At 37.8% G+C, this 11,903-nt stretch overlaps 2 protein-coding genes across 7 annotated transcripts; one reads left to right on the forward strand and one right to left on the reverse strand.

Annotated features, from left to right (window-relative positions):
- Window positions 1-101: 101 nt before the first annotated feature.
- LOC128887296 (estradiol 17-beta-dehydrogenase 11) lies at window positions 102-9,798 on the forward strand. 6 transcript variants are annotated; one of them, XM_054143023.1, is made up of 9 exons: window positions 102-228; window positions 1,556-1,629; window positions 7,974-8,219; window positions 8,306-8,430; window positions 8,669-8,779; window positions 8,857-9,018; window positions 9,099-9,181; window positions 9,249-9,365; window positions 9,445-9,798. In XM_054143023.1, exons 3-9 carry the CDS (start codon window positions 7,982-7,984, stop codon window positions 9,593-9,595), a joined length of 987 nt encoding a protein of 328 aa, XP_053998998.1. In that variant the 5' UTR covers window positions 102-228; window positions 1,556-1,629; window positions 7,974-7,981; the 3' UTR covers window positions 9,596-9,798. The 6 variants fall into 6 exon arrangements, with proteins under 6 accessions (XP_053998998.1, XP_053998999.1, XP_053998996.1 ...); XM_054143024.1 differs by lacking the exons at window positions 102-228; window positions 1,556-1,629 and adding an exon at window positions 2,321-2,450; XM_054143021.1 differs by lacking the exons at window positions 102-228; window positions 1,556-1,629 and adding an exon at window positions 2,804-3,290.
- Window positions 9,728-11,889, reverse strand: LOC128887292 (chitinase domain-containing protein 1). Its single transcript, XM_054143014.1, has 8 exons — window positions 11,767-11,889; window positions 11,441-11,641; window positions 11,211-11,357; window positions 10,956-11,136; window positions 10,728-10,837; window positions 10,498-10,652; window positions 10,025-10,354; window positions 9,728-9,913 (listed from the first exon to the last, which is right to left on the reverse strand). Exons 2-8 carry the CDS (start codon window positions 11,555-11,557, stop codon window positions 9,772-9,774), a joined length of 1,182 nt encoding a protein of 393 aa, XP_053998989.1. The 5' UTR covers window positions 11,558-11,641; window positions 11,767-11,889; the 3' UTR covers window positions 9,728-9,771.
- Window positions 11,890-11,903: the final 14 nt, after the last annotated feature.

Genomic DNA, 11,903 nt, shown 5'->3' on the forward strand with positions numbered 1-11,903 from the left:
CAACGCGACTCTTGTAGCGATTCGACGACGAGGATCGATCACGATATCATAACTTGAGCCAGCAAGGGATGCGTATCGATCCTTCCGAACGCGGAGGAGAGGATTGTCGTCTCGAGGAGGCTAGCCGGAAACCGGGCAAAAGTAGAAACGTCGCTTGGCACACTTCTGGACTCTGGAACTCTCGCGGACTCGCCTGGAAAGCAAGGGGTTAATCTTTATTACTAACCAGTTAAGTCGTTTTATTTTTTATGGAAAGGGGTTTTCAATCGCTGTCGTTCAATCTTTGATTTGAACCTGACATGACCTGTAAGTTTTCAACTGGACCATCCGTCGCCCATCAAACGTAATATAACATAACGTAACGTAACGTAAGACAACGAATACTTTGTGTAACGTATGACAAATACAACGGATGCACGAACAGTAACTCCATCAAGGAAGGAAAAGAACATCGGTTACATGGTTGCGATAGGAATAAAAAAGGAATATGCGAATGTAATTATTCTTCTTTGTAAGAATGTGATTATTATTTCAAGGTACTCGTAGCGGACGAGTTAATACTAAATAGCTGATACGAAAGGAAAAAAATTTAGCGAGAAACAAGCTTCACGTATAATCGAAATCTGTGGAGATGAGGAGAAGAATCGAAATGAGATCTCCAAGATTCACGCGCGTTCGTTCATTTATCTGATCGCTAACCTTGTTACTCGCTCTGGTCGCCTAGAAACTAGTGTACACTTTCTCTGAATTTCGTATCGCTTTCTTCTCCCTACAAAACGAAAATCAAAGTTGCGCTTCTGAAAACAAGACGAGAAATCACGAAAACGTTCCTGGAAACGAAAAGAAAATAATTCTGTTTCGATTATCGTTCGATTACGTAACGACTATCTATTTGAAAGAACTCGAAAACAATAAGTACGAATTAATTGAAAATGCAAGAGATAATGTAAGAGAAACTTACAAGGAAGAAGATTCGATGTCGAATATATTGGATTGGTTAAAGGTGGCATTTGAGAAACACCGATATATACCTACATGCGTACAGATGAAATATTTTGTAACTCTACCATTTTCCAGACAGCTCAGCGTTACGCGTCGAGCGAACTACGAATATCTCAGCGACTGGTAATTCGCTTTCTAACGAGACGCGAAATTCACTTTCAATTTTCAGTTGGAGAATACCGCGCGAAGGATGCGTATAATCTCCTATTTACATTTCATTATTTCGTTATCGTCGATACAAGAATAATAAAAATGAAAAATGAAAAATAAAAAAATCACTCGAAACTAATCGACATTCGTTAGAGTTCAGTTAAGTTGACTTGATTCTGAATTATGGAAATATCGTTTAACCTTATCTAATCTTTTTTTTTTTTTTTTTAGTCGACGACCAAATTTCATAATAATCGTGATGTACGGGCTCATAGAACGCGTAATTCTTTATGAAAACGATTGCAAAATTTGTAATACTTACCAAGTAATTGGTATTTTAATTTATCGTGCGTATTATACGTTCGACATATTCATTTAATAGTTTTGTTTTCTGCTTGTTTAGGAGAACGATTTATCTGGAAGCTGAGCGGTCATGTTTTTGCTCGAGGGTATCATTAATAGAAAAAAAAAGACACAGTAAGTTTCTCTGGTTGTTGTGCTGTGATAATACAAATTTTTAGCGTACTATACTATACGCAGAACACTTTCTCGAGTATTGAACGAAACTTGACGAGAAATCGGAAGACAGCTTTCAGAATTGTCCACGGTAGAGACGACCGCTACCGGATCGGATCGAGCGAACCGGTACTAATACGCGAATTTAATTTGCGATCGCTGTGGGTCTTCCGTTCCCGCGCAGTCTCGCTCGCAACTTTCGATTATATTTTGTACGAGTCGAACGAGAAGGAAAGTGAGGAATAATCGACGCAATGGTATACAGAAAGAATCACCGTTGAAGGGAAATCGAAAAACAGAAAAGAATTTCTGTTTGTAACGGATACGATTTTTCAACGAAATAATGTTGTAAAAGAAGGAGGGGGAGGAGAAGGAGAAACTAATAAATTAAGTGTGAACTACATAAAAAGGAATAAATAGAAAAGAAAGCTTTACCAGGCAACGTTAATCCTTTCGAATGTTTCCGAAGTAATGCTCACTCGCGATCTCGAATGGAACTTCGTAAAGTATGGTGAAAGAACGAAGCGAGACGTACACGAAAGTGCGTACCTATGCGAAAGTTGTCCGCGGAAGCAGAACAAGACGAGATTACTGGTCTCGCCGGCACTACGGTCGTCGGTCTACTGAATGAAACGGCCGCACCGTGCTTCGACGCGGCTGCGGCCGCGGAACAACTTTACCCTTTCGAGTACTCGAGTCTCGACTCGACGATCTCCGACAGCAGTCGCCGCGAAACGCGAATCAACGAGAAACACAGCCCAACAACTATTACTACCACCTCGGTAATTGCATCTGCATCGATCAACCATACTACTACTACCTACCTATCTGTTCTCGATTCGCACCCAAACAGTTTCCAATGAAACATTTTTACAAATTCACCGACGGTATGATCTACGTTTCAGACATTCAGATAATTGTGCCATGCCGTTCGAATACATCAGACACATCGGTACAATAATAGAAACAGAGTTCAAAGATAATTGCTTTGCAGCAATTGCGAGCGAATGTCGTATAAAGATTACGATACATTAGCATACAATCTAATTTAATGTAATCTTCCGCTTCGTCCTCGAACGTCAGTTTAAAAAATAAAAAAAGAAATTTTTTTCCGGTACGCGACTAATTTCAAGAAATTTGTTTAAAAGTAACCGTCATCGAACGGCATTGTATGGAAAACGGTAACTATCATCGACGGCATTATATGGAAAGCGAACATGACATGTGTCGAAGGAACGTTCAAATATTAAATTTCCTGAAAAATTATTTTAAACGTTACATATCGGAAATAATTGTTGAAAAGTAGAACGGGAATGATCGAACAAATGTGTAAACAAATAGGGAAAAGCTACCCAAGGAGATATTAAACGTTTCGAGTTGTACCCTATACGCGGATAAATGAAGGAATTAAAAAATTTTCGTCCGAGAGAAACCAATTTAAAAGTTTGGCGTACGGTATCAGACGTACAAGTATTTGGCAACAGGTGACGAAAACTTTCTACGTGGTAAAGTAAGACGAACATTGGAACTGACGAAATTATGTTTGAGGTTTCGGGTCCGAGTAATTAATTTCTGAAAATATACGTAAAGAACGTCGCTAGAGAGGGATCTATACTACATGTGTAAGTACTTATTGCCGACACGCGGGCGTCAGCTGACTCACGGCGAGGACAGTGCCGTAGTCATGTAGAAGAACCCACCACCTACCTCTTAAGTAGTCGTAAGTGCATGTAAGTACACGTATTCATAGAATACGAGACAAGCGGGACCTTATAGCTTATAGCTTCTAGATGACCGCGACACTGTACTCGCTGCGAATCGATAATGTTAGTCCGTCGAACTCAATTTCCTCGATCTTAATATTCGTTGCATTTTCGCACGTAGAATCACCTCTTCATGGTTCGTAAACAATGTTGCCGAATATTCTCGATGTACAGGTAATTCGATTCAAAGTCCTACAGCTTTGCCTTTCTTCGGGAATACTTTCGAACGACGCCGGCGCTGCTATTTGTGTTTCTCTACACGCCGACGTGAAGGTGTTAAAGAAACTGCAAGAAAATAAAAATCGTTTTTTTTTTTATACCTTTAGAATTAGACACACCTCTTTACAACGATATAGAAAATTCGAAGAAATCAAAACATCAGGTATTCGACCGATTTTCAAAGGATGAAAAAGGTTCGGTTTCCACAGGGGTCTGTTTTTCGCCTCTTCGTAACACCGCGCTGTCTAGTTTCATTATAGCTCGTTGTTCTCATAATTTACGAATTAGAACACTGCCGCTTGTTGAAACAAAATGCTCGATGATCGTTCGACTCGCGTCCACCGACCCGTGCGTTTTCGTCGATCGAGAAATCGCAGAATGCAGAGTCACGAGAGTCGAGCGAACGAGAGACAAACAGAGAGAAAACCGATAAACGGCACGGATTATTTTTGCAGATTATTTACGTTTCGAGGGACGAAACGCGGACGGTCTGGTATCAAACGATTGTCAAAAGACCAACGAAATTTAGTGTGTCAAGGAGATCCGGTAGATACCGTGCCACCGATATAACGTTCAGTTAACGGAGATCGTTAACGTTAAATCACCGAGTATGCGAAACCTGTTGACCGTCTGGTCGGCGATATGCGCGCGAAAGAAATAAAAATCAGATTCGTGGGTGAAAGTTGCACCGCTGCAATCTATAAAGGATTATTGACTTACGCGTCTTTATGGTTCTTTAACCCTTTATTCGGTGAATTTCACTTTTGCAAAACAGAAACGTCCGACTGTATACGAAACAAATAATAACAATTTTTGTTTTTATTCAGAGATAAATGTTACGTTTACGGTACGTTCGATAGGTGGGAAATTTTGTTCGAAATTTTGTTCGAAATTTTGTCTCGCCGTGTGATAGTAGGGATTTAGGGTATTCGGTAACGTGAAAGCAACTCTCGGAATATCGGCCATCTCGTTTAAATAAATCGATCCTCTCTAATTATTTTGAGCGGAGTACTTGAAAACGATTTCTCGATGAAATCGAAAGTTACGTTTGAATACGAGAAATCTCTCTCTTCGCGACTCGAGTGGCCAAGCAATAGCTACAGGTTGTTCCACGACGACGCGACGCGATTGTAACAGTGAAAGCGACAAGTTGGTATAATTTTGAAACCCTCGCTACACCGGAACGCATTAAATTCTAATTTGTTAACGATTTCAATGATTCGACGAAAAGTTAATGAATAGTTAACGATGAGTCGCACTAACCAAAGTCTGCGATAACTTTTCTGCAACGTATTCCCTTTCGGCTAACCATTTCGACTTGTCCATTTTCACCTCTCTATGTTTAATGTATCGCAAAATGATAACTTTTAATTAGAATATCACTTCGCGATTGAATTTAAAGCGAAGAGGCTCGCAAAAGAATGCATTGGAATTCAAATTCAAACCTGAGTACCATTTTCAAGAAATAGTCGATAAACAAGTACATGTACTACTTTACTACACGTCGACAAAAGGTTGAAATTTGAAACTAATTGAAAACCTCGATCGATATATCGTACCTAGAACGTTAATATTTCCTCCGGTAGGTGGAGTTGCGCGTGTCGGGAGGCTGATTGGCTCGAAATTCAAAGATAAATTTCTGTTACCTCCTACCTCCTACCTACTCTTTTCTATAAACTGTAACCATTTTACTTACTTAAAAATTAATCCTACGGCGTTTCAACAATACGCGATCGTCGCTTCGCTCTCCTTTCTTTATGAATAATAATCGATCGCATTTTTATGCTCGCGCTCGTTAAATTTAAATATACAATATCATATTATTCTCGTATACAATAAAAATACCAAGGAAAGAAATCAATTAAATACGACGGAGACTTTATAAAGAAACGGGCAAAGTCGCAACTTTGTGGAATATTTTTGATTTAATTGTTTCAGGAAATTGACCTCCCTGTTATAGCATCTATTACAAGTTCAGTACACGTTCGCGTTACACGTACTTTGATCCTTGAACACCATAAGGAACAAAGAAATGTATAGACCCCTCCGGTCGTATGGACGGCGATAAAGTATACGATTGTTCGCTATACGGTTTATCTTTGATAAATTTATTCATCGATTCAGGTACGACTCATTACGAGGAGCAACGAGTTGCATGAACAATGAAACGGCGTTCTGAATTTGTCATTTGAACGCATGATTCAGACCTCGAGACAGACGAAGGTCTTTTAGTAAAAAGTTTCGTTGGAAATTTCGGCTATGCGTTGCGATAATATGTAATGTCAACTTGTCAACTTCCGTGTTCTTTCATTCCAATTTCTCTTATAACGCCTAGATGGTTACGAATCGTTAAACCAATGAGAAATGTGAAAAATTTCTTTTGCTTGGCGCAACTATCAATTGAAAATGAAATATGACGCTCGAAGATGGAGGAAATAGGGACGCTGTTGTTTCCATATATTTCTTTTCCTTTGTACGGAAAGAGTGCCGCCGACCTAGATCTTCGGTGCGATCCTTTCACCAGAAACGCGATAATTCCTACTACCTTCTAAAATTCTACACTTGGGGTGCTCGAAGCATAAATATTCGTGTATAGCTCCGGATATTTACAGAAGAAACCACGAATTAATACAATACAAATAATGTATATATAGTATATTTTCTCGCGGTTTCGCGCTCTACATACCTAGGTACGTAGCGATGGCCGAACACAGGTTCAGGAGAGCCGTAAAATGATAGGATAGCATCGGATAGGTAAAAGGAGAGAGGCACGGAAACTTTCACCGTAAACTTTGGTATAAGACTTCTCTAGGGTATTAGGAGTCTGTTATACATTATACTGTACTAGATCGAGTGGCCTATCCAGAACGAGTTCTACCGGTGTTACCATACTTACACTTCGAAACATTCAGGCGGGTTTACTTCTACCTCCGCTTCCTATAATTAAAATTTTTTTACAATGTTACGCCTTTACTGCTAAAATCGCTCGATACATGTCGATACAATCGATGATTTTACAAAATCAAGTAGAATTACTGCGAGTAAACATCGACTCATTTAATGCAACTCGAATCGAATAAACTACACGTTGAAGTATTCCCAAACGCGTAATCAAACAGAGATTGAAATTACGGCGGGAACGGCGCGGCACGAGCGGGTCTTTTAATTTGGTCATACCGCGAGATACTACGATACAGCGTCAGTCGACAAGAGTCGACCAACAGGTACGCAAGTACACCAAGAAGAACCGTTCTTCGACTCGTGTTGTTTCCTGTGCAATTCATAGTATTCGAGAGAAAAGCTTTCCTTGAAAAGGTAATGATTTTACCGAAAACTTTAACTCAAAATCTAGTGAAACTATCGTTAAACGTGTAAATGACAGTGTACAATTGTATCGCATTCGAGGCTAAACAACACAACAATCCAATTTAAAACAGAACAAAATTAAAATAAACGTAAATTGCTATAGAAAAACGGAATGAATTGTTTCGATGTTAAAGCATCGCGAAAAAGTATCGACAAAAAGAAACGTGAAACGAATTAGTGGTGACTTTTTAGTGTTAGAAAAACAGCAAGCAAACTCATTAAACGTTACTCAACTTGAGAATTATGTAGCTCTCCTCCGTTTAAAAAGACTCGCTCGTATTTCCGGACAAATCGTTCTTTCGTGGAAAATATATTTAAGGGAATAGATATTCGACGAAAATAAAATAAATTCTACCACGGACGCGGACGATGCATCCTTGGCTCGATTTGCTAGATTCCGAGGCGCAAGGAATCTTGGTAAAATCTTTGGCTCGATCGTAGATCGGAACCGCTGCGAGTTCTCTAGCTATTTATAAAAGTGAATGTACGATATGGCGATAAACAAAAAATGACAAAATCAGGATTGACGAAACATACGATATACGATGCATATTAGTATCGGTGATTAAGAAACGTAAAGACAGCTCGCAAAGGCTAGCACTCTACTTCTGCCTATAACGGGTTGGCTATTTATGGACCGACACTCGTACTTTATCAGAGACGCAAAGAACACGGTGAGAGCTACGTATTGTCACAAGATTTCACCTAGAGCTGTTAGTACCTTAAAGAGATGGGGTATATGCTATAAGTGAGATTTTACTTACTTGAAAAATAAATCGAATGAAAAACTTTAGCGAATAAATCAAAAGTTACAAATAGAAAAACTAATCTATATTTAACGATGAAAGGTTTTACAATTAAGCGTTATACGTATGTCGATCGGCACTTACATGTACGACATTTATTTTCGTTAAGTAGCAATTTGATGTGGAAAATGTCGATGGTTTCGCTGTTTAGGGTTACAAATGAAGCTACTGGAATTGATTAACGTAATATACGATCTATTACTGTTCGTGGGAATGGCATTCATTTATACAAGCGAGGCTATTTTATTGACATTCATCCCTCGACGATATCGTGGGAAATCTATCAAAGGAGAGATCGCTTTGATAACGGGAGGTGCAGGAGGAATCGGAAGCTTGATCGCCAAAAAATTGGCCAAGCTTGGAGCACACGTGGTTATCTGGGACGTTAACAAAATTGGCAAGTCGAAATCAATGTCAATACTCGTACAGTTCGTCGAAACTGCTACGAACATACATACGTACATCTAGAACTTGAAATTGCAGGTATGGAGGACACGGTTCGAGAAATAAGAGAAAATGGAGGGAAATGTTGGAGCTACTATTGCGATATCACAAACAGAGAGGAAGTGTACAAAACCGCAAAGACTGTTGAAATTGAAGTTGGTGCTGTGAGTAAATTACTACAACTAGAATCAAATAAAAATTAATTAGCAGCTGAAAACTATCGAGGCCGATGAGCTAAACCGTTCAGACAATCATTCTTACATCTAAACGTTTCCGTTACGTTGATACGCGCCTCTACTTCTAGAGCTCCAAACTGCCCTTACACTTTCGATATTGATTTCTAATTAATGACATCATTTTCGTATTATCATTTTCGTCATATTACGAATCTTTGATACTCAGGTAACGCTACTGATAAACAACGCCGGTTATGTTTATGGAAAAACGCTGTTAGATCTGCCCGATGAAATGATTGAATGCACTTTCAAAGTGAATATTCTCTCGCATTATTGGGTAAGTCTATCTGGACAATCTATAAAACTTGCTTTATCTATGAAACAATATTTTGTTGAGAGTTTGCGATTCGACAGATTACCAAAGCATTCGTGAGAGATATGATGAAAAATAATCACGGTCATATCGTAACTGTCGCTAGTATAGCTGGCCTCTTAGGAACTTACAATTGCACGGATTATTCGGCGACTAAATTTGCAGCTATCGGTTATCACGAGAGTCTCTTCAGTGAACTTAGGGTAAGAGTATTTTTTCGTTAGCTTTAATATTTTTTACTTGAATTTTCGGGTTTACGATAAGCGAATAAACGTTATCCTAGGCCCATGGATACGATGGGATTCACGCGACCTTAGTCTGTCCTTATTTCATCAACACTGGTATGTTTCAAGGAGTGAAACCCAGGTAAATATCAAATCGTTAACTTAACGCGTATCGATTCAAGTTCTTTCAAAAGATATACAACTTACAGATTGATGCCAATGCTAGAACCTGATTATGTTGCCGACGAAATTGTCTCGGGAATATTAGTAAATCAAATAAATGTTGTACTGCCTGGGATAGTTAGATACCTCTTACCGCTTAAATGGTAAGATACAACAATTTCTCTACTTTGCTTAATCTAGTTGAAAGAAAAATTATAATAGTCTCTTTTCTCTCTGTGTTAGCTTATTACCAGCAAAGTTGTGTTGGGCATTGATGTATCACATAATACGTGGACCTCAATCTATGATGATGTTGAACAAACAAGAGAAGAAACAAACATTGAAAGACAACAACAATGTTACGATACTTTCTAAAGAGACATACGTACACTGATACATACGAATTGGTGCAAACAATTGCGAATTACTACGAAAATACTCGATCGCGTTCGAATTTAATGGAATGTCATTGGTTATCAAGACTGAATATTTATCGGTATGTGTAAATTGTATTTGGCAATTAAAATTTTATATTTTTCATGTATATATTTATAATATTTATAAAAATAATTATAATAAATCGTAAAAGTAATTCAATCCCTGACCAAGCTCCCAAATAGATATGCCTGTACCTAATTCTGCTGCAAGATCCAGTCGATGCAGAATAGAATATAACGTTGGATAAAAAACATATCCATTGCCCCCTGATGATCTGAAATATATTCAGAAATTTCAACCGAGATCAAATTATTTATTATACATCTAAAATATTAGTTCTCTTATATTTTCGAATCCAATATGGGATGAAAAAAAGAAGTCTTACTTTGACTCAAAAAAGTGTTCTTTGCTGTTATCGTCCCACTGAATTTTCCCTTTAAAGGATTCGAGAATTTTCAAATAGTCAGAACCTAGAATGGCTCCGCCACCTTGAGGAGTGTAGTTGTATCCATAGAAATTAAGACCTAGCAATATCTGGGACCGTTTAGGGCCTTTTTCGGGTACTAATATCTCTACGCATTCTCTTGCCCAATCCAAGGGACTATTAGGCCCAGGACGTTGAATACTCGAATAATCGTAAGTCATTAAAGAAAAAGCTTTTAAATACGGCGACAACTGGTCAAAGTGATCTCGAGTAAATAACTGAACCTTCGGGCTAGAAGTTATAAGACGTATAGTATCGTTAAGTGATATTTTTCTTTATACATAACTGTGTTTTCAATTTCATTCGAGAATACACAAAAAGCAAAAGCATCGCCTGTTTAATAATCCCAACAAAAATATCAGGATGAAACCTACCCTCTTGATGGTGGTATTGCTAGAATTACATCCAAATCGTTATTTTTCAACTTTTCAGCTACAAACTGAATCACCGACACAATAATCTGGGTATCTGCACCCGAAAATACAAACTGGTTCCACATTTCGAAAACGTATCCATCGAAATTAAAAGTCTGAATTCGAAATATCGTAATTACTAGAATACATTACAGATATTTACCTAATTATATATGAATTCCTATAAAGACCTTAGCTGTATCTATAAGTGTAGAAATTAGTGCAAGCTGTTTATGCGTTTCACCATATAATCCAACTATATCATTAACTGACCAATTTTCGAACAATACTCTTGGTAAAACTGAAAACAACATTTACACCGAATAGAAAACTTCTATAATTTCAAATATTGTTAATATCCTTATAGCTTTGACGTACAAAGGTTGGACTATAATATTATAATTTTAAATCAAACATACTTTTTACATAATGGCTATCATTGTTTTCCAATCTCATATCTTTTAGCCATTTTCTGTTTATATCATGAGTTGACATGTCGTACGATTTACTGTTGCCACTTGGAAGTGTCAACCAGACCGGTGATACCATGGTGAATTTTCCATGAAATATTTTGGAAACATCGAGTCCATTGTTATTCCACTGTAAAAAGAGACATATTTTTAACATGCTTCGCATATTTGAAATAATCCAAAAAAGCATATCGACTCACTTACCGGTGTGATGTATCCTAAAACGTCTCCGGTAAATCGTCTGCGAGTAGTATTGGAAAAATAGAGTCCTGATTCACGAATAATATCGTGTGGTTTAGGATTTTTAACCACCAAAAATCGTGTGAAAACGTCCTGATCCGTGAAGTCTTTCTACAATTTTGACACGCGATCAAATTAAAACCTAATCAATCAATATTACATCTATAAAAATTTCGTGACTCCGTTTTCTCTACCTTACTCTCGATTTTTCCTTTACTTTTCCTATTACTTTTTCCCTTCGGCGGAGACAACGTACATGCCGACAATTGAACAAGTAACATCAAACCAATTGTTAGCACAAAAATGTTCATAATAATTATTCGTCTTTAATGTCGACTAATTGAAATCGTAAGTTATCATCGAATAATACACGTGGTTAAGTGTTAAACTTGTCACTGTCAGTCAAACCAAGTTAAAAGTTAAAGTTAAACTATTGTTTAAAGTATTTTGTAGAAATTGTTGACAGAATGCGCTACCGTCACCATGACCGTCACAACTCGTACTCGTAACTCGTGCATACCTGGCGACACTTTTTTTGATTAAATTATATATTTTTTTCGTATGAAAATTGATGAAGATACAACCGATGGAAAACTTGATCAAGAATTATTGCAGAAGTGCTAATCGAAAATGAATTTTCGACAATCGGACCTAACC

This window comes from Hylaeus anthracinus, unplaced genomic scaffold (assembly GCF_026225885.1).
Source record: "Hylaeus anthracinus isolate JK02 unplaced genomic scaffold, UHH_iyHylAnth1.0_haploid 11985, whole genome shotgun sequence".
Taxonomy (NCBI): Eukaryota; Metazoa; Arthropoda; class Insecta; order Hymenoptera; family Colletidae; genus Hylaeus; species Hylaeus anthracinus.

Bases quoted from the DNA above. Each gene is read 5' to 3' on its own strand.
- LOC128887296 (XM_054143020.1), top strand. From the start codon at position 5,705: ATGGACGGCGATAAAGTATACGATTGTTCGCTATACGGTTTATCTTTG. The intron at 8,220-8,305 runs GCAAGTCGAAAT...TTGAAATTGCAG, and splicing joins CTGGGACGTTAACAAAATTG to GTATGGAGGACACGGTTCGA. The intron at 8,431-8,668 runs GTGAGTAAATTA...TTTGATACTCAG, and splicing joins TTGAAATTGAAGTTGGTGCT to GTAACGCTACTGATAAACAA.
- LOC128887292 (XM_054143014.1), bottom strand. From the start codon at position 11,557: ATGAACATTTTTGTGCTAACAATTGGTTTGATGTTACTTGTTCAATTG. The intron at 10,355-10,497 runs GTAGGTTTCATC...TATAACTTCTAG, and splicing joins GCAATACCACCATCAAGAGG to CCCGAAGGTTCAGTTATTTA. The intron at 9,914-10,024 runs GTAAGACTTCTT...AATATATTTCAG, and splicing joins GAACACTTTTTTGAGTCAAA to ATCATCAGGGGGCAATGGAT.